This window comes from Arvicola amphibius, chromosome 7, assembly GCF_903992535.2.
Source record: "Arvicola amphibius chromosome 7, mArvAmp1.2, whole genome shotgun sequence".
NCBI lineage: Eukaryota > Metazoa > Chordata > Mammalia > Rodentia > Cricetidae > Arvicola > Arvicola amphibius.
Genome location: NC_052053.1, coordinates 2,264,581 through 2,286,247, shown reverse-complemented (window position 1 = coordinate 2,286,247; position 21,667 = coordinate 2,264,581). Strand labels below are relative to the sequence as shown.

General features: G+C 38.5%; 1 protein-coding gene across 4 annotated transcripts in view; it reads right to left on the bottom strand.

Annotated features, from left to right (window-relative positions):
- Calcrl (calcitonin receptor like receptor) overlaps positions 1-21,667 on the bottom strand; it is an 82,632-nt gene that overhangs the window by 6,604 nt on the left and 54,361 nt on the right. For all 4 annotated transcript variants that reach the window (XM_038337509.1, XM_038337508.1, XM_038337511.1 and 1 more), the window contains 6 exons: positions 10,842-10,968; positions 7,906-8,059; positions 6,253-6,313; positions 6,096-6,162; positions 2,416-2,634; positions 1,645-1,686 (listed from right to left, as the gene is read on the bottom strand). In XM_038337509.1, the coding sequence (XP_038193437.1) occupies positions 1,645-1,686; positions 2,416-2,634; positions 6,096-6,162; positions 6,253-6,313; positions 7,906-8,059; positions 10,842-10,968 (670 nt within the window). The remainder of the gene's footprint in view (positions 1-1,644; positions 1,687-2,415; positions 2,635-6,095; positions 6,163-6,252; positions 6,314-7,905; positions 8,060-10,841; positions 10,969-21,667) is intronic.

The window sequence follows — 21,667 nt, the reverse complement described above, 5'->3', positions numbered from 1 at the left end:
GCTATGATATTCTAAAGAGGTGATGAGGTTGAGGCATTGTGTAAACTCCTTGCGTTCCTCCCTTTGCGTTCACCTTTTCAGCACTAATGTAAATAACTTGCTTTTATTTCCATTTTTTTAAGGACAAATATGCTTTCCTTGGTTCCAAATATTTCCCGAACTATGACGGCTAGGAAGAAGAAGTGTCTCCAGAGTTGGAAGGTACCACCATGTTCGTCCTCTAGCGCCTCCGACCCTAGTCCGCTACCACATCACCTACTTTACTAGTGACTACAATTTCAATATTTAAAAGACACTAATCTGTGTCTACAGATAAAAAGCACATCTTCCCTGTGTCATACATACTCTTTGGCATGTGTTCATATTTTTCTCAGGAATATTTGATGGTACAGTCGACATCAACAACATACAGGATGGCCTAAGTCAGTGTGTCTGTATACACTCATAATAAAGGCTGCCGAGTTTCCCTGTCAAAACAAATGGTTTATGGGTTCTTTCTCGTTGCATTTTCTAGAGAGAAATGGTCACTGTCATGTATGACGTAGAAGAGTCACAGCCCTAACAACAACTCCACAGCCACATGTGACATGTTAGACATGGTGTTCTAAATCAATATCATGTAACGGCTACAGGTTCAGTTACATACATGTTAACTTTGACTGAAACAATTTGTGTGATTACATCCAAAGAGAAAAAGTAAAAATTTACTTAGACAAGGACAAAGGACTTTATAGTTTTTCATGAGTACAATTTCCAATGACTTGTTTTATAGGAAATAGCCTCATAAATTATGCCATCTGGTCCACGTGCTCCCCATCTGAGGTTTCCTGAGGAGTTTCTTGGTTGTCCAGTGCCTATTTCTCACTGAGCTGCTGTCTCGATTTCTGCGCTGTTTTGCTAGCTTGCTCCAGATGAAAACTGGCCAAGTAGACCAGAAGCAAATAAAAAGCAAAGTCAATAATGTTCAAACCACTGAGCTGTAACAATATCCAGATGGACAGACTACTGAAGCCTCTCAAGGAGGAATTCCTCAGGTAAGAACCTATAAATCCCCAATGTCAATTTGTTTTAATCTTTTTGTATTTATGGTAAAAAACCATCAAAAGGTTACATAGTTGAGTCTACTGAAAAAGACAATGGGGGAAATTAGTAGATTCTGTCTCAGTGTAGGCTCTATGAAGCTAAAGATTGCCCAGCACTGGCCTCAAAGCAGCATCCAGACCTAGTACATTTTCATGATAGATCAAAGGGCTAGCTCGTCATTGGAGTGTTTTGAAGTAAGTCTAACTTTTCCCTATTTCTCAACTCTAATATTACCTAAATTTTGAGATGAAAATTTGGGACTACAAAAAAATAACTTTATGTTATTTTTTTCTGTGATAAAATTGGTACTTGAAATAGCTGTTTTGGGCTTGGGTGGTGGTAGCCCACACCTTTAATCCCAGCACTTAGGCAGAGAGGTAGGCAGATGTGAGTTTGATGCCAGCAAACTACAGAGCAAGTTCAAGGACAGCCAGAGCTACACAGAGAAACCCGGTCTCGGAAAAAAAAAATAGTTGTTTTGGGAGGAGTTTATAATTCCATCTTGTTTTAAAAGAAAAAAAATGTTTAAATTATAAAAGTATTAAAAATCAATAACCATACCTCTCCATTAAAAAAGCAGAAAATTGTAGACACCAGAAGACCCTGTTTAAAAAGAAAACAGAATTATCTGGATATATAATATAATATAATATAATATATAATTCTGGATCTATTATTATTATATTCTTTATTATTTAAAACAATTTTAAATTTAAGATATTTTGGTCATAGTCTTCCCTTCTCCCAAGTCCTTCCAGATCCTCCCCTCTCCCTCACCCTACCCACCCAACTCTAAGCTCTCTCAAAAAACAAATACTCAATAAAAAACAAAACCCCCTAAAACCAGGAAAACAAAATAGAACCAAAAGGGAAAAACAAACAAATAATAAAAAAACTAAAAACACCAAACTGTAACCAAACAAAAGCACACACGCGCACACACACACACACACACACACACACACACACACACAGCCTGGGAAAGTCGATTATAAGTTGGCCAACTACTCCTGGACCTGTCTAGAGTGGTTGATATACCCAGTGTATTCCATTAAAGAAAACTTATTTTTTGCCCTCCCAGCAGATATACCTGACAGTTCAGTTGTCAATCTTTACTCCTGTGGTTAGGTTTTTCACCCATTCATTCACTCATTTCTTAAAAATATAACAAAGTAAAATATAATAAAACAAACATGATCACACCAAGGTTAGACAAGACAAACCAACAGAAGGAAAAGAGCCCAAGAGGAGGCACGGGAATCAAAAAGGGCTCATGTATTTATAATCCACTTGTTACAGAAGCTGTCCTCTTGATTGGCGGGAGTCCCTTACCTGATAGTGCATCAGGATGTGCATGACATAGTCATACACCTCCTCGGCAACCCTTCCTTCAGGCCTCCAGGGAAAGAGCACAAACTCAATGCCAAGGAGCGGGACCAAGATGAGGGTAGCTCTCACGGCTTTCATGTAAAGATTGGACTCTGCTTGGTGAGTAACTTTCAACTTGGTGATGAGAACACGTACAATATTTAATAGGAAAAAGAGATTGACCTAAAAAAATTAAATAAAAGAGCATCTAAAAGTCAGTTCATGTTTAGTGCTAAGATGATAACTGAGGTTTTATAAAACTTGGACTATTTCATGTATAAGGACTGAAGGCACATTTTGCATAATCACGCATTAATAGTGTGTATTTCTAGAGTAATGTTGCTCAGTTTACAGGTACATAAATTTTGATAAAATTAACTTTTAGAAAAATAAACTTATGGTAGAATTATTATGGAACACATTCATCCAGGAAATATTTTAGTCGTTTTCTTAGTTCATTTTCTATATAATATTAAGGCTTGTCTATGATTCCAAGTCAAGATCATAAGCACTTTAGAAAAAGGAATTGTTCTTAATAATTGTTAGGTTTTAAGGATTTATTCAAGTGTGTGTGTATGTGTGTGTATGTGTGTGTGTGTGTACCCGTGGATGCCAGAGGAAGAAGTCAGATCCCTGGAACTGCCTGAAATACAGGCAGCTGTGAGCTGCCCAATATGCAGCTTGTAACTGAACCCAGGTCATCTGGAAGAGCAGCAAGTGTTCTCTATAAAGCCACATCTCCAGCCTCAACAAACGTTAACTTTTAAAGAATCGCCCTTCCAACAGTGCCCGTACTGTAGACTCTCCAAGCAAGTTATACTGTGCCGTCATAACCATAACTCTTTGTATATATTTGGTTTCTCTTCCCTTTTTTGTAATAATCATCACAGCATTTTTATATAAACATTTCTATAACAAGTACCTAAAATAAAACTAATTTTCTTTATGCTTATAAAGAGATGATCATACAACTGAACCAGCTGGCATTCAACCTAGACGATGAAGTTTTGACTTGCTATAATTGTAAATGACTTTTCACAACTACAATTCACTATTTATTGTCCTGTAGCAACTGTCCTAAAGGGATTGCATGGAATTTGACTCAGTAGTTAAGAACCTATCTTATGAAGCATTAATTTCAATTCATCTATACCTTCCCATCCCTTTCATCCACGTTCTCTGTCTGACAGAGAGGGAGAACAAGGAAAGAAATATTTGATTGAGAGAGCCATTATGGGGCTAGCAAGAAACCTGGCACTAGGGAAATTCCCAGAAATCCACAAGAATGACCCCAGCTAAGACCCTAAGCAGTAGTGGAGAGGATGGCCTTCCCCTGTAATCAGATTGATGACTACCTTAATTGTCATCCTAGAACCTTCATCCAGCAACTGATGGAAGAAGATGCAGAGATCCACAGCAAAGCACTAGACCGAGCTCCCAGAGTCCATTTGAAGAGAGAGAGGAGCAATAATATGAGCAAAGGAGTCAAGACCATGATGGGGATACTCACAGAAAGGGCTAACCTGAGCTAGTGGGAGCTCACTGACTTCAGAATAACAGCAGGAGAGCTTGCATAGCACCAAACTAGGCCCTCTGAATATGGGGGACAGTTGCTTGGCTGTGGCAGCCTTGGGGCCACTGGCAGTGGGACCAGGATTTATCCCTGTTGTTAGAACTGGATTTTTGGAGCCTATTCTCTTCGGAGGGACACCTTGCTCAGCCTAGATATAGGGAGGACAGCCTTGGTCCTACCTCAAAGTAATGTGCCAGACTAAATCAACAATGTTCTAAGGCAATCATGTAAACTAAATGGAAGCTGAAAAACTTGGCAAATAATAGAATTTATGTGTAAAAACAGAGTCAAAGTGTTTAACTTGTTCTAAGAAATACACATCTTTTTCTTTTTATTTAAAACTTAATGCCAACTGCAAAATATCACTTGGGAAATGTAAATGCCTTAGGATCTCTCACGCTCCGTGCTAGCTACTATTCATTTCTTGCTCATTGAAGTAACATAATGAAAGCATAATGTGTGGTCTTTGTCGCCCTATAACTGAAAAAGTACAGAAGATGAAACTGCCCAGGCATCTCAGAGGCAAGGACCCCCAAAATGCACATTTCCATTCTCATCCCTGGCCAGAAGTGGGGTATGTTCCTGGATTTGTGGTTAGGAATGCTAGAAAGAAGCTCTGGCTTCTTAACTCTTACTAAATTAGCATCCTTGCCTCAAGACTGTACATGGCCATGTGACCCAGAATCAAGTCCAGACATTAATCCTTTCTGATGAATATCTTTGGAATTGGATCTCTAGATTTTCATGGTGAAATAGCTTGTATCTATTCCTCAGTTTCAGCATATTTTCTAAATGATTCTAGAGACTCTTGGGAATATTGTAGTAGCCTTGGAAGCCATTGAAGATTGGTATTAGGGCTCTCTTACAGTTTATCAGGGAGAGCTATTTTCTCCAGGACAGAATTGAATCTGCCTCTGTCCCTACATGGAGAGATAATTACTTTAAGAGCTACTCTAGCTGGACATGTCCACCACCTGGGCACCCACAGGAAACTGATTCATCTTAAGCCATGCTGAGGAGGTGGGAGGAAAAAAATATCACCTCAATGAGATAATCTTATTCTTTTTTTTTTTAAAAAAAAAAAAAAAAAGCAAACGCTTGCAGAGCAGTGTAAATTTTTCTTGTTGTGGTTTCTATCTCTTCTTCTAAAACTTAACATGCTTTTCCTGATGCCCTGGGATGTCTCACTCTTTCTCTGAAACTCCCGCCCATCTTCTGCCCTGTGGCTGCTTACAAATGTCATGTCTTTCTCTCTTCCTCCTCTTTCTTTCTCCAGCTGTGAAGACTGACAGATTGACTACCCTGCTGTTTTCTCTTAAACTGCAATAATGTTGTTCCTTGGGGGTGGGGGGGGGGGTGCGCATGAACGTTCATGCACGTGTTTTTAAATTTAAATAAGGAGACTAAGAACCCAAAAGAGGAAATCCCAATTGCAATAGAGCTCTACAAATTATCTGGTAACATAGCCACATTCAAAAATGTCCAACTGTTAACACATATTAAGTGATGAGTATTGTGATTGCAGAATACATCAAGCAGCGCTCTTCCTCATTGGCCTGTTACTCTTGCGTAGCTGTGTCGTGGTTTCCTCTGTTCTGTGACTTGCCTCAGAAGACAGGACTCATGGTATCATCACCCAGGCTCTCTGGCCCTCTGACATTTACTGTATTTGGCTAGTGAGGGAACTAAGAAATCAGAGACAGAAAGAAAAGTCCGCGTATTTGTTTCTGCTGCTTCTTCCCTGCCTGGCTGTGGTTTGGGCACCAGCTATTTCCCACAAGCCCAAGCCAGAGTGCTTGCTGCATGGCTCTTAGGGTTTCTCTAACTCCTTTAGAACCGCTTCAACATCACTTCGAGTTAGGCTGCAAATGCAACTTCCTACACTTGATCCCCAATGCTTCTCGATCACTTGCAAATTAGCCACTTACTTTTCCTGCTCATCTCATAAATACGACATTTATGAGATGAGCCCCGTTTAGTTGAACAGCACATCAACTCTGACTAATAAGGGTGGAGAGGAGATTCAGGAAATACAGGTAACAGTGAGAAACAGAGGGTTTTAGTTACATACCAGTAGAGCAGCACAAATCGGTCCATGGATGATGTAGAGGAGGTGGGTATCTGAGCTGATCCAGCAACTAGGGTATAAAGTAAAGACAATAATGTATAAACAGAAGGTTTTCGTTTTGCTTAGTTCTAATAGAAGTCACCAACGGAAGCCATCTTACTTGTCATTGTAATACATGCTTCTGGCCATGGCATGGATGCAGGCGGGGAGCAGCGGAAACCCTACAAACAAAGCAGACGCAGATGAATGGATGTCTTTCCCTACAGGTGAGGCTTCTCAAAGAAGGCACAAATATGACATCTGGAGACACTTCAGGAGCAAAAAAATAATGAGCCACCTACATCTGCTGTGTGATGGCAAACGTATAGCCAAGCAGTAAATGTGACAAACTGTCAGGCTAGACTATCATACATCATTCTGAATCAGTGAAATTCCAGAGATTAAAACCATAGCACGCTGCTAAGTCACAATCCTTAAAAGAATTTCTGTAAGGCCGGGCGGTGGTGGCGCACGCCTTTAATCCCAGCACTCGGGAGGCAGAGGCAGGTGGATCTCTGTGAGTTCGAGGCCAGCCTGGTCTACAAGAGCTAGCTCCAGGACAGGCTCTAAAAAAAAAAAAGCTGCAGAGAAACCCTGTCTCGAAAAACCAAAAAAAAAAAAAAAAAAAGAATTTCTGTATTCATTTAATTCTGTGGGATGAACTTGACTAATATGTAATATCAAATGTTGGAAAATCTTGAGACTGATAATAGTTTCTATTGTAAAAGACAGATTTCACAGCAAGCCATGTTTTGCAGGGAAAAAAAAAAGAGAAGATATGTTTCTTATACCAAGACTTCTGCGTGTTTTGAAGCTTCTAAGTAAGATCTTGAAAAAACTGAAGTGAAAAAATGGTAAAGACAATCAGAATGTACTAACAATTGGGTATGTGAACAGGCATATGTCTTTCTCAGAATCTACATCTCCATCTAGGTAGATAATTTAAAAAGTAAAATGACTGCTTTATCTCTGAAAACTTGCCCTACATGAATAAATTTTGTACATATTATGTTCTTATACCTTATTCCAATGACCTTAAGAAGCACACACAATGCCAAGAGATTATGTGAAAGAAGTAGATACTTTGCATACTTTAATTTAATTATTGACACCCCTAGTTTAACTATAAAATGACAGTCTAAGAAGATCTCTACAGGGCACTCAGATGATTCTCTGCGAGTTCAAAGCCTTCCTAATCTAATAGCAAGTTCTAAGCCAAAAAATCTGGTCTCAAAAACAAATAGACAGACAGACAGAAGAGGAAGGAAGGAAGGAAGGAAGGAAGGAAGGAAGGAAGGAAGGAAGGAAGGAAGGAAGGAAGGAAGGAAGGAAAAGAGAGGGGGAGAAAGAGAGAGGGAGGGAGGGAGGGAGGGAGGGAGGGAAATGGGAGGCAGGAAGGCAGGGAGGGAGGGAAGGCAATCTCAAAGGTTCCTTGGTGGAGTTTAAAACACCAGTGACCTCTTTTTACACACGACAAAGGAAATTCAGAAGACCAGATCCTTAATTCATAATTTTAATTCTACTGTTCTAGTCATTCAACTAAGATAAGCCTGTCGCTGGAATATCAAATGTTTAAAAAGGCGTATTATTAATCAAAATGAGACTAGAGAAACCATGAGCCTGTGACACTTTGCTTTCCATGGTTCGACCCATCACAGTGAGGAGAGCCTCAGTTTACATGTTAAGAGTGATTGATAATATGTCCCACTGCCTGAGAGCTGAAAGCCTTCTCAATCAGTTGGTTACAAAGGTCATGAATGACAGTGGCACCTACCCCAGCCAAGAAAATAATACCACATCAAGTGCTGTTTCTCTGCAAACACGGCCACCACGATGAGCGTGTGCAGGTAAATGCCTTCGCAGAGCATCCAGAAGTAGTTACAGCCCATCAGGTAGAGATGGATGAACTGAGACACTTTACAGCTCACCTGTGACAAGGGGGGAAGTGGTTCTTAGTCTAGGAAATCCACATGAGAAGCGTTTGAACAGTTTATTTCAGAAACCATGGGATTCTTCTTTCCCCACCACACAACTGTGCACACGAGGGTGTCTGGGTCGCACAGTGCTCTTCTGAACACCACCCCGTGATGGCCCTAAAGTTATTAACCATGAACTTTATCAGTTCGTAAGAACCATGTGATATTCCAAACAGTTCTGCAAAGTCCAAAATCTCCCTTTGCTTGAGGGTGTCTGCTTTTCTAATGTGTTCCGATTATTGCACAACGAACATAAACTGTCCACCCGTCCACAACTGCAATCTCTTTGATTGTGGCTGTGGCTTTCAGTTAGAAAAACTTTGATAGCCTTATCTACACTTAATTAAACATGTCTAAATACTTGGAAAATTTTGTAACCCTCATTTCACAGGAATAAATAAAACTTACTGAGTAATTCTCTAATGAAGCTAAAGCAATGGAAAGACGTTTAGAGTTATTGTGGACTAGAGCAAATAGCGAGTGTGTAAATGTCATCCTAAAGGGTCTGGACAATTATCATTTACACATAGTTACCAAATCCTTGAATATTTCTGTGAGGCATGCACTGGAAATGGCCACACATTGTACAGATAAAAACTAGCAGCAGAAAAGTGAAATAATTTGCAAATATTCATATGATATTAATCAGGTCTGCATCCTAAACAAAAGTCAATAATTTTACTTTTATTATTATTACATGTAATAACACCTTTCTAAAGGATATTTGTAATGTCATTTCCTCATCTGTGTGGAAAATTCATTTACAAAATTTTAAACAATGCGGTATGTTCTTTACAAGATGACAACCAAGTCTCTTAAAGATAAAATAATTTTAACTGCACAATTTGAGTATATTTATGATGTATTTAACCTTTAATAGTTAAATAGGTATTACATTCTTTTCTAATTCAATTTGATTCTGATGTCACTTTAATCCCAACACTAGGAAGGCAGAGGCAGGCAGATATTTGAGTTTGAGGCCAGCCTGGTCTACAGAGCAAGTTCCAGGACAGCCAGAACCACACAGAAAACAAAAAACAAAACAAAAAAATTAAACAAAATTAATATAAATTATTATGGGAGAAAGCATTTAGACTATACTTCAATAAGTATTTCTGTGGAGAGCACTGTTACTATAATCAAAATAGTATATGCTTTTCTAAATATGCTTTTCTAAATAATAAATTCACTGTATTTTAACTTATACTTTGTTCAATAAATATATACCCTTGTGAATAATTGTAGGATTTAGAAACTCCCATTGGGTTACACAACGATTCCTCTCATTTGTAGAGAAATTCATTCTGAAATGGCAGAATGTCAGCTCATGTTTTATATTGCTAATTATATCCTGGTCTGTTTCCTGCCCCAGTGACTTTAGAGAGAAACACGAGAAAGATTGAATCACCCGGATGCACATGTGCAAACCATGGGCGAAACTTCAGAGCTGTGTAAATTACCCTAAAAACACACAAAACACATGTTATTATTGACCCATTTGTTTCAAACTCCTTCCCTTCTCTGATTTCAGTAACTAGATAATATAATCCAGAAAACACAGCTTGATGCTCCCAAGAACACACACACACCACATACATATGCCACACACATACACAAACCCACAGCACATACACCAAACATGCACACATACACACACCACACATGCACACCACACACACAGACACACACATCACACACATATGCCACACACACACACAAACCCATAGCACATACATACGCCAAACACACACGCATACACACACCACACATGCACACCACACACACAGACACACACACCACATACATATACCACACACACGCACACACAAACACACAGCACATACATATGCCAAACACACACACATACATACACCACACGTGCACACCACTACACACACTACACATGCACACCACATACACACCACACATGCACACCACATACACACAGCACACATGCACACACATATGCACATACCACACATACACACACCACGCACATACACATCACACATGCACAAACAACATATATGCATGCCACACAAACACACACAGCACACACATCATACAAACACACAGAAACACCACACAAATACAGACACACACACACACACACACACACACACATCCATATCCAAAATTGGAGTTCTGCAGAGATACTAAACTAGATGTTTCCAAAAGTGTGACTACTTCTGCTATATATACATATATTTGAATCCAAGTATAGCTTACCTATAAATATCATAGGGAACTTACATACATATAAATTTTAGCATAAACTTTTAAATATGGCTTTAGGAAGAAAATGTTATCAGTATCTATTGAGACAATGATTGGTAGAGCATTGGAACATTTTATTTTAACAGATTTTAACTTTATTCTACATACAAAGTATGTAAGTTCTTATCTTCCTGGTTTTATGAATTTTTAATGTAAGCCTGATGCCAAATTATAATTTAGAGTTCCCATTACATATTTTTTCTTTCGTGTAACAACTCAGTTGCTTTGATTGCTTTTTAAATTGGATTGATCAAAGGGGCTCCATAGCCATGACGCGACCTGAGGCTGTGGAAATACTGAGGGAATTTACCTCCCTAGACAGTAATATCGCTGAGATAAACCTGCATGTCAAACCCAACGTTTACATAAGTATTAATTTAAGGACATAAATTTTCCATACCAGAAACCACCCCCATCCCATATATCTTCCCACTAATTCTCCAAGGGTTTTACTTACAGGATTTGTGGCCACCAAGGCCTGGTTGTTGGCCACCGCAGTGAGGTGGATGATCGTCACAATCGAGTTACACACAAATGAAAAGAACAGGTTCTTGTGCAAGGTGATCCGCTGGCAACTTAAGCTCCTACAAGGCAAAATCAATAAATAAGTAAAAATAAAAAACCCTGTGTTGATATCATAAAATGTTTCTACAATTGTAATCAGATGTAATTCAAATAAAGCACAGTTTCAATTGATAAAGATTGCTCTAATTTTGAAAAAAAAATATTTTTTATCCATAATTTTCACTTGATAAAAGTTTTAATTGAGGAAAAGCCCAGATGGAAATGAGTTGGCTTGGTAGAGGACCCCATACGTAGGGGTAGGGAACTTGTCTGTACAAAACCTCTGCATTAATTTCTTCTGTTTAATTCAAATGCAATTAATATTTTAATTCATTCTGCAAAAGCAGAAATTGAAATTCAGTGAAGTTACATAATCAAAACAATACTGATAATGAACTGGAATCCTTCACTTTATCTGAGACTCTCAGCAGATACAATGCCTCTGGCTACACTGCACGGTCCCCTGTGTTCATAGACAAGTATGTTTCCTTGGGGTGGTGTGGACTATGTTTATACTGACCAGTCATGGGAAATATAATTTTATTTAGACTAGCTTTATAAACAGAAATTAGGGGTCAAGGAAGATTGTTCAGTTTCGCTGATTATTTCTCTGGTTGACCCAGGTATCCTCAAGCTATAAAAAGAAGTTGACCTTTTATCATTTGTATAAAACCAAGAAGAACTGACCCTGTGGTATTCTTAAAGGGTAGATTTTTCAAGAGATGTCATTACAGTTGAGTGAAGCAGCTTTTTAGATGTAATCCACAGTCAATCTTAGATTTGTTTGTTTGTTTGTTTTGCACATGACTAGCTGGCCCACATTCAAGGGAAAATTCCTGCACAGATTCACTCATGAAGAAATTGAACAGTTTTATTTGCGGTTCCAGGTAATAATAACAAAATGAAACCCACATAAAGCTAACTGCTCACTGGCACAGTTAAACACGTGTGAGGGAATGCACGATGACCGTTTCTTTGCAGAAAGTAAAACCTCATAAGGATTTTACTAAAGCTAATTCAGATAATCTCCCTTGAGAAGCCACCCTGCATGACTCCAAGACTTGTACTTTGAAAATTAAAGAATTAGTATCATTTTACCACCTCCCTTTACAAAAAAAAAAAAAAGCAAAAAAAAAAAGTGTCGAACTTCGGAATTCGAACGGGTACCAATGATTTCCACGTTTGAAACTACAAAGTTTAGGTTATTTTCGTTCCAAAATGTGTGTGGCTCTGTGGGTCTACATACATAGCTCTACTGTGTCCAAGAACGAGGAAGTCAATGTAACCCAAACTAATGTTTAAAGGTTGCCAATGCATGCTGGATGCTATCAGTAAAGCTTTAGAAAAGCTTGAGACATTTCTTAAATAACCACTGAGTGTAGCCGAGACGACCACTGGACAGCAGGTGCTTGTGGCCGTCTGCAGTCCATCAGATAGAAAGGATTGTGGCTCCTGGCTTCATACCAGAGTCGGTGAACTTGGCTGGGTTCCACGGCAGCAATGAGAGGACAGCTCGAATAAAGTCTGATCTACAGAGTGTTGAAGATATTCTACAGCAGACAGGAATTGTCAAGAGTTTTGAGGAGCAGCACGATTCTGTCATTTAAGGAAATTCAGCCCTGAAGGACAGCCTGTTTCCAACAAATGACACAGCAGTGAGAAGGGAGGCAGCAGATGAAGAGGGGAGGGACCACACAAGGATGTTCGTCTGACAGGAACCAGTAGAACGTGCAGTTTTTCTCCATATCGCTCTCCTAAGATGGAAGTCCTAACCGCCAACTGTCTGCTGGGGACTTCGACTGTTCCTATGTCATTCCAAGAATTGTTTAGGGAGGAACTACTTAGTGATGCACATACTTCTTTGGGTTACAGAATTTAAGTAAATAAGCTATCAGCAAAAAAAAAAAAAAAAAAAAAAAAAAATCCCTTGATGTGACTAGTTTGCCATTTTCTGCTGATCTAAATCATTGGATAAAACTTGTGCCCATCTTTAAAAATGCACATAATTTTCCAATTATGATTAAAGATTAGGAAACTGCTTAAAAGACAAATTTGAAGGATTTTAAAGTAATTGACCGCAAACATTAAAGTTTTTTATGAAAAGAGCACTACATGCCAGACCTGGTGGCAGAAGCCTGAAATCGCAACTATTTGGGAGGTCGAGGTAGGACGATTAATAGTTCAAGGCTGCCTGGGCTACGGAAGGTTCCAGACCAGGTTTAAAAGCTTAGGGAGATTCTATATCAAATAGGATTTTAAAAATCACTGTGCTAGGAAAAAGAGCACCCACCTAACATGCACACAGCCATGGGTTCAGTCTCCAGCACTGCCAACTGATGAGCTAACTCAAATTAAATTAAATATGGTAATACTTGAAAGAAATAGCAAATGAAAGTTGGAAGATAGGATCAGGGGGTATAGTACCAACATTTACGATAACATGGTATACATGTATAAAATTCAACAATAAATATGATCTTAAAAGATTATTGTAAGTGTTGGTATGTATGTATGATATGCTCATGGGAAAAGATCGGAAGAAATTAAAGTGTTATAGCTAAAGAACTTTGTAGACTGCTCTTTGTACGTGTGACCATCCTGCCCTTTCTTATACTAGCCTACGTGTCTGTTCCCCTTAGCAACTTCCTTTTCGTGTGATCACCCCTTTCCCCCATCTGTCTTAAATGGTGAAAACTTGGGGATGAGCAGCTGCTACATACTGTCTTCTGAAGCTGTAACAGAGTATCAGCCTACTTAACTCAAGCCACTGCTCAAGCCACTGCTCTGGGCTGTAGCAATCCTGATATTCAGCTGAGCTGTCGAGACTGTTAGAATAAACTAGATAGCTGCCAAACCCGTTCCCTCTGTGTTGTGAACACACACCCCACTGTCTAAAACATCGGCCTGTTGCTCTGGTTTCCTCCACGTCTGCCTCTAGGCACTGGGCAGATTAAACAAAGCAGACAGATGCAATCTGACATATGGCTTCCATCAAGGTCTCATGATAGAAAGGTCGCAGATTCGGACTGTACTGATTCCTATTGTTGCCTTCTAAGCAAGCTCATTAACACATGTAAGAAGATTGGTGCAGATAGAAATCAACTTGTAAGTGACATTTTTTTAATCTAATTATTAAGTGAATGATTTACTTGAAACATGCTAAAATTTTGAGGTAAATACATATAAAATTTGTCCTGGGGACTGCAACTCATGGTTTTGTATACGCTGGTCAAATTCTCTTCCACAGTTATTGACTTTTTTTTTTTTTGAGACCAGGGCTCCGTTTATAATCCTAGCTGGCTTCAATCTTGCTATGTAGCTCAGGATGGCCTCCAACTCACAGATACCCACATGCCTCTATCTCTGCCTCTAAAGTGCTGGAATTAGTCATCCAATTGATATCACATGGAGGCCTACTCTTTTCTGAAAGGAAATGAAGCAGTGGATCTGGGGGAGAGGGGAGGAAGGATGGCAGGGAGAGGAGGCTGTGGTCAGGATGTATTTTATGAGAGAAGAATAAAGAAAAGGAGAAAGAAAAGAAGACATTCACAGCGGGGCATGTCTAGACATGCCTAATTAGGAGTATTTTTCAATTACTAATCTATGTCCAAGTTTTTTAACCTACTCCAAATTATTAGTTTCTTCAAGTACTAAAAGCAATTATAATCCTTGGAAGTACATTGCAAAAAAACATGCTGGTTTGTTTTTTTTAATCACTACCCTTTCTATTTTAGCATAACCACAGAATAAAAAATGTGGCTAAAGAGTCTGTATTGTTTCCATTTCATAATCTTTTCTGATAATTATTTTAGAAAATCGTTTCAAGATGCACTTTCTGGTAAGCAGAGTTATAGAGGCAGTTGGTACAAGTATGCCAATGATACCATTCTATGATGGCCCATTTCCACTGTCTTCTGGAACAGTTTTACAGCAGATAGATAGCATCAAGTCAGCACACACGGTCCTGACTGGGCTTCTGAAGCTGAGCCCTTTCTTACAGCACGCGTTTGAACAAGTTCCTAACATCTCTAATCCTCAGAGTCCTTATCTGTACTAGAGGGATCATTACATGATTACCTTGAAGGTTGAGTATGATAAAGCATGACATGGGGAACACTTATCAATGCTAATTATTACCTTTAGCATCCTTAGCATAGAGTTAATTTTAATTACGCAGCCAACAGTTTCCTGATGCAATAGTAAGATGGCATCAAATTCTATCTCAATGGTTTTAAACTGCTTTGGTAGTGAAATAACCATGGTTTATGTTACTCAACAAAGGAACTAAAAACCTATCATGTTTTTATTACAATCACAGGAATTCAACATTCAGAAGATAACTTCAGGATGATGTATTTTCAGTTGATCAAACAACCTAAATTACTTTCCCTAGGAATTCTATTCTGTCTACACAAATCTCCAAACCACTGTCTTTACTATCATGGTGACGATATTCTGCTGATGCTTCTTCAAAATTCAGCTGATAATGTGGTCAAGGATCTTGCCTTAATTTTCCATTTGGGTTTGCTTGTGAAAAGAAATGTTTAAGCTACTTTTCTTGGTATTATTGACGAGCAGCAGAAAGTAGAGAAGAATGGAAGACAGCTGACCCTTGTCTATGGAGGAGTACTTTCTTATTCTGGTTTATCTAATTTAATGACTGAGTGCTCAGATCACTTCCCATTAAGTCACTGGCCATGTATCTCAAAGGACACCTCATGCCAATCTGAGTACCAGCAGAAATAATAGGCAGAAAGCAATTAATACACCCAAAGGAGGGTCTAAATTTTGATTGTCTGTTGAACTGATTTGTGCTAATAAGAGCATCTGATAATTTGTGACAGGAATATTTTAAAAAAAAAACCCTCTGGTGACAGCTCTTTTTCTTATTATCTAGACACATTAAAAGATTTGTGTTTATTTCCATAGAATGTTCAATAAAAATCCCTGCCTGGAAGTGGTCCTCTCCCATCAAGTCCTTCGTTCCCCATCCTTGCCCTTCAGGGCTGCCTCTTGTGCCACAGGTGGGACAAGGCTGCTGAACGCTTCCTTTCTGTGAGCTCTGTCATACAAGGGCTTTCCCTCACCTCCTAATGGGCAGGAAACCATCAGAAGAGAAAACAATCTTTTGGATGTTTGCATTTCTTGCACTCCAAAAACAAGCAAAACCCTTTCAGAGGTAAAATCAGTAATGACAGCAGCCACCATTTATTGAGTCTTTAATATATACCAGGCACTAACATAAGCAAGCTACAGTCATTGCCTTAACAACCCCTTATATCGTTCTCTCTTAATAAAGCTGAAGGTTATTCAAGGTCATACATCTAACAGATGACTTATTGAATTGAAAGGTCCTGAGGAAGTAATGGGGGTTTAGTTTATTACTCGGTTAGTTCCTAATTGTTGTTTAGAGTTATCTGCTGGCACTGTTTCTGAATTCTGGGGGAAGAGTTGTGAACTGCTCAGAGCAAGACCCGAATAATTATTTTTTTATCACAGTGGAGAGCAAACAGACACATGAATTGATGTCCTTCTTAATACTTGTGCTCTTTTTGAAAAAATTGAAAGGCTGTGGTCAAAGTAGAAGTCATACTTCAGGACAGACTCAGTCCAGAAGGAATAACGGGGACATGGATTTTCGGTAGAGAAGATGTCCTTAGTTAATTAAAGTGATGAACTTGGTGTCTTGAGAAGGAAGAAGACCAGAGGTGACAGCATAAGGTGACATTGCACCTTTCTACAGGTGCAGAAAACTAATTAAAGAGATTAATTTGCAAGATATTTTCTTCATTCTGTGGGATTGCAGCCACAGAAAAATTGTCATGTTTATTTTTCTGCTTTTTTATTTTATATATATTTTATCTATATATGGGAAATATGTAAATATATTGTACACATATACATATCTATATCATACTTGTCTAATTCTCCTCCTCTTCTTTAGGATCTCCGTTTTTAACATCTGAATGCCCCGCCATCAAGTGTAGCAGTACAGTTTCTAGTCACTCAGTGGCTTCACATTCCCTAACTACTAAAATGATGGCACAATTCTGAGAGGCGTTTACCTGGAGTTTCTCATATATAGTCACATCTCTGTGTGTGGATCAAGAAATTATGTATGTCTGCAAGACTACAAGATGAGATTACAAAATACATTCCCCTCTGGAGGAAAATGACTCTTATTGCATGTTCTCTTTGTATTGCAGGTTTTAATACAATTAAATAACTGTATAGTTTTATGCCAAGCAATTGTTTGCCAGCTCAGCTAAAGTAATTTTGTGTTGTTTTATATCATTTTAATTTAGACACTTTTGTGTCTAAATTAAATTTAAGTAGCACTTTTGGTTTAAGTTTTTTTCAAGAAACTACATAAAATCTACTTATAAAGAAGTTAAAATCTATAAAACATCAGTAAACATTTATCTTTAACATATATATGTAGCTTCAAATGATGCAATTATTTCTTAAAAGAATCCCAGTTTTGCAGTGGGTTATTTATTTTATTTCCATATCTGAGACTCTCCTCAATAATCCACTAACAACAGTTATCTTAGAGTAGAAATGGTTTTTACTGAGCAAAATCTATTACTTCTTGCCCTATGCTGCTCTTACCCAAATCTGATACTCTGATGTGGAAATGCAGTTTTATTACATAAGTCGGTGTACACTTTTGAGATTTTTTTTTTTTACAACTACGACTCATACTGTGTAATGGAAATGAGTTTAACTCACACGACTTTCAGTATGACGAGCACAGTTTTCAATACACTGATTAAAGTACAACTTGGAGATAAACTGAGCAGGATGTCATAAACAAGACTAAGGAAAGACTAAGGTGAACAATGTACAGTGTTAAACTGAGAAAGCTTGGGGCACATGAGGACGACACAGTACACTTCAGGACCTAAGCACAGAGAACTTGAGGAAAACAAATGGAAGACAAGAGTTTGGAAAGCAAGGGTGTGGTGGCTGCGTCTGGACAGACGTTGGACAACCCTAGCTGACCGCGAGCTCAGCCCCTGTCAAACTTCTTGAAAGATCAAAAGCCGGGTTTGAACAAGCCACTTTTCAGTGACTGTCCTAGTTTATCAGACAGATTTGTAGAACAAGACTCAAGGTAGGATTCCTTTGATTCTCCGCTACCTTCATGGCTAAATTATATATAATTTCTGAAGAAAATGAAAGCTATAAGGAAAAAAATAAAACTGCTCTAATTCAAGAGAAACGTGAAAACAAATAAGACATATGTTCCTAACAATAATTAAAGATATTCAGATCTGAGCTGGGAACAGGTGAGCACTTGGGTCATTTGTCTTGAAACGTGTAAATACAAAGTGCATGCAGACAAACTACAAGGTTATCTCGCTACGCTGAGAATACCTGACTCACCAATGGGATCTTTTTTCTTGAGGCATTTTATTAGAAACTTATGTCAATAACCCAGAAAGAAAATTTCTACATGTTCAAAAATATGCAACTTGCTTTAAAAGAAGTTGGGAGTAGCATGTAAAATTTCAGCAGAGATGTCCTTTCAAGAAATCAAAACAAATTGATATATATATATACATACATACATACATATATAAATGCACCATGTTTTCGCTGACAAGTCAGATAGATGCTGCGTGTTCCCTTTTATGTGCAAGCAGATGAAGCCTTTTATCTGAGTTGAAAGTAAGATGCACGTCTGCTACGCTTTCAGTTTTGCACAGTAATTAAAACATAATTTGTAACTAATCCCAGTAAAGTTTATTTATTTTTTATCTAAAGGGTTCTGCTTTGTTTTTCCAAGGATTATTATGAGTAAGGCATTGCCTCTGAGGGCTTGGCAAACCCCAAAGTTATGGCTCTTGTCTCTCCCTCCCTTTCTGCTCTTTCTTTTAATCTCCTGCTCTGATTCCTTACTTTAATTGGCTCTAATATAAAACAAATCTATCTGGTGAACAGCATTCCATGTTCTCTGTTTCTAATTTAAAGGATGGATGAGTCGTAGACCCTTGTCTTCCCTTTCGAAGCAAAAAATAACAAACAGTACCCTGAATCAACATTTTGTGTAGTTTTTGGTTTTTATGAGGGTGGACCAGTGACCCTTGATGACCAAAGTGGGGAGAAAAGAGTTTCCTCTACCAAAGACTAACTGAAGAAGTCGCCACATGAGGAGCCGGGTTAAGAAGCAGAAGGAATACGTGGATGGATGTTCACACAGAGAGATTTTATCTGAAGTATCAGCTCCTCTAGAAATTGTTTCCAGGTTACTTGGCACAAAATTGGTCATTGCTATCACCCCTGACGGTCCATGTGCACGCTTCATGCAGCATTTAAATCTGGGGATTGCTGAGGTGCCCGACTTTCTTTGATTTAGCTGCAGTCTGTCCTCTTATTTTACTTGGATGCTTCTGTGGGTCAGAGTTCAGAGTCCTGACCTATCTGCTCGCTTTCTTGATGGAGACAATAAAGCCTGGAAAAGCCTCAAGGAATTTGCTGGGGTTAGAGGCTCACTCTGACAAAGTCAGGTCTGCGTGGAAACTACAAGGCCTTTATGGACTTACTCATTCTTCAAACGCTCACTGAGAGCTAATCTCATGCAAGATACTATTCTAAGGCCTAAGATGTGTGAAGAAACAAAACAGAAATGGTTTTTACTCTCCTGATACTCATTTTTTGATGTTTTTATATCATTTTTATTAGACATTATTTATTGGGGGGCTGCTTTCTTGTGTTTCACATAATTGTATTCAAAGACCCATACTGAAATAATTATAGCATTAATACCCTTCACCAAACTATTCATTCTATATTCGCTTTCATTTACATGGGCATTATGACAATTTCCTTCTAAATATAAACTTCTAAAAGTTTTGCTTTTTAAGTTTTACTCTAAGGACCTTATAGTATATTTACTAGAAGTAGCGAAACTGGGAACTTTCAATGGAAATAGTGACAGCAACATCCACACCTGCGAACATTTGATTTGAATAAGATGCTGCTCAGCACTGAATCTCCGTGGCAATCCCGATACTCTAACAGCCCTAATCACAAAGCGGTCATGTAGGTGGTAATGTCATCTGCATGCCAAGCATGAGAAACAGCATGAGAAATCGCACCATGCTCTGATACATCTCTCCTGTGATGATGACTACATATGTAAAAGGTATTTGAAAGCCAGGTGGTGGTGGCGCACGCCTTTAATCACAGCACTCGAGAGGCAGAGGCAGGTGGATCTCTGTGAGTCTGAAACCAGCCTGGTCTCAAGTTCTAGGACAGTCAGGACTGTTACGCGGAGAAACCCTGTCAAAAAACAAAAACGGTACTTGAAATGCCCTGAGTTTCTGACGCGAGCATCTGCTGTATTTCACTCAAGGACTTAAGGTCTGTATAATAACAAAGGAATGGTTTGTAATTTTGTTTCTTCCTTTTCGAGCTATCTATAATTCAAGAATATTCAAGTCAAAGAAGAAAGCTAAGTCAAACAGAAAGATTATAGATTGAGAAGGACCTGGGAAAATTAGCTCTTTACTGGGAAATAAGGAAAGTTAGCCCATATAATATCTTTACGGCTTCTTCTCTACAACTTCTAATAAAATTCTTCTGTTAATCAAAAAAAAATAGTTTGGAGGCTTTAAGTGTTAACCTTTAAAAAATTGGTTGAATGACTGTTGTATGAGCCTGCTTGTTCATTTCCCAGCCATCCAGACTACTGAAATAATCACACAAACCATATTATTTCAGTCACTGCTTGGCCTATTAGTTCTAGCTTCTTATTGGTTATCTCTTAGGTATTAATTTAACCCATTTCTATTAATATGTGTAGCGCCATGTGGCTGTGGCTTACCAGCAAGATTTCATCCAGCATCTGTCTCTGGCAGAGCTACATGATGTCTCCCTGACTCAGCTTTCTTTCTCCCAGCATTCAGTTTAGTTTTCCCCGCCTAGCTCTACTCTACCCTGTCACAGACCAAGGCAGATTCTTTATTCATTAACCAATAAAAGCAACACATATAAGAAGGACTTCCCACAACAAATAACTTTTGTTTTTAGAGTAAAATATACATAAGTAGAGACATCAAAACACTAAGCCAGAAATTTGTGTCAATGATTATTTACCTACATGAATTTCTTTTACATGCAAAATACTTTCACAAGTACCAATTTCTTTGATGTTACATATTTTAACCTAAAGATAACTCATTCTAATTCAAATCACTTCTCCAGTCATAGATTCTTAGGCTTTGAAAGAACATTATAAGCCTTCAAGCTCAGCTATAAACCCAAAATAGGAACAGCTGACTATCTAATATTCTTTTGTGTGTATAAGTGTGTTCAGCTTGTTGTACATGTGTGGAAACATGCACATGTGTGTATGCATGTAGAGGCCACCAGTTGACACCAGACATCTTCCTCAACCACTCTTTCAATTATTTTTTTTAAAATAGTAAGATCCGTTGAACATGGAGTTTGCCAAATTGGCTAGGCTGGCTGAAGAGCAGGACCATAGTGTCCTTTCTCTGCCTTCCCAGCACTGAATTCCAGACAGCAGTTTCCTGCTCCCAGCTTAGTACATGGATGCTGAAGATTCAAACTCAAGTCCTCATGCTTCCAGACAGAGCACCTTACTGACTGAACCATTTCTCTGACCATCCATGTCAACATTCTTGATAGATTAGTGAACAATTTCTCTTTGAAAACTCTGAGTGGCAATGAGGTCTATTGATAACCAGA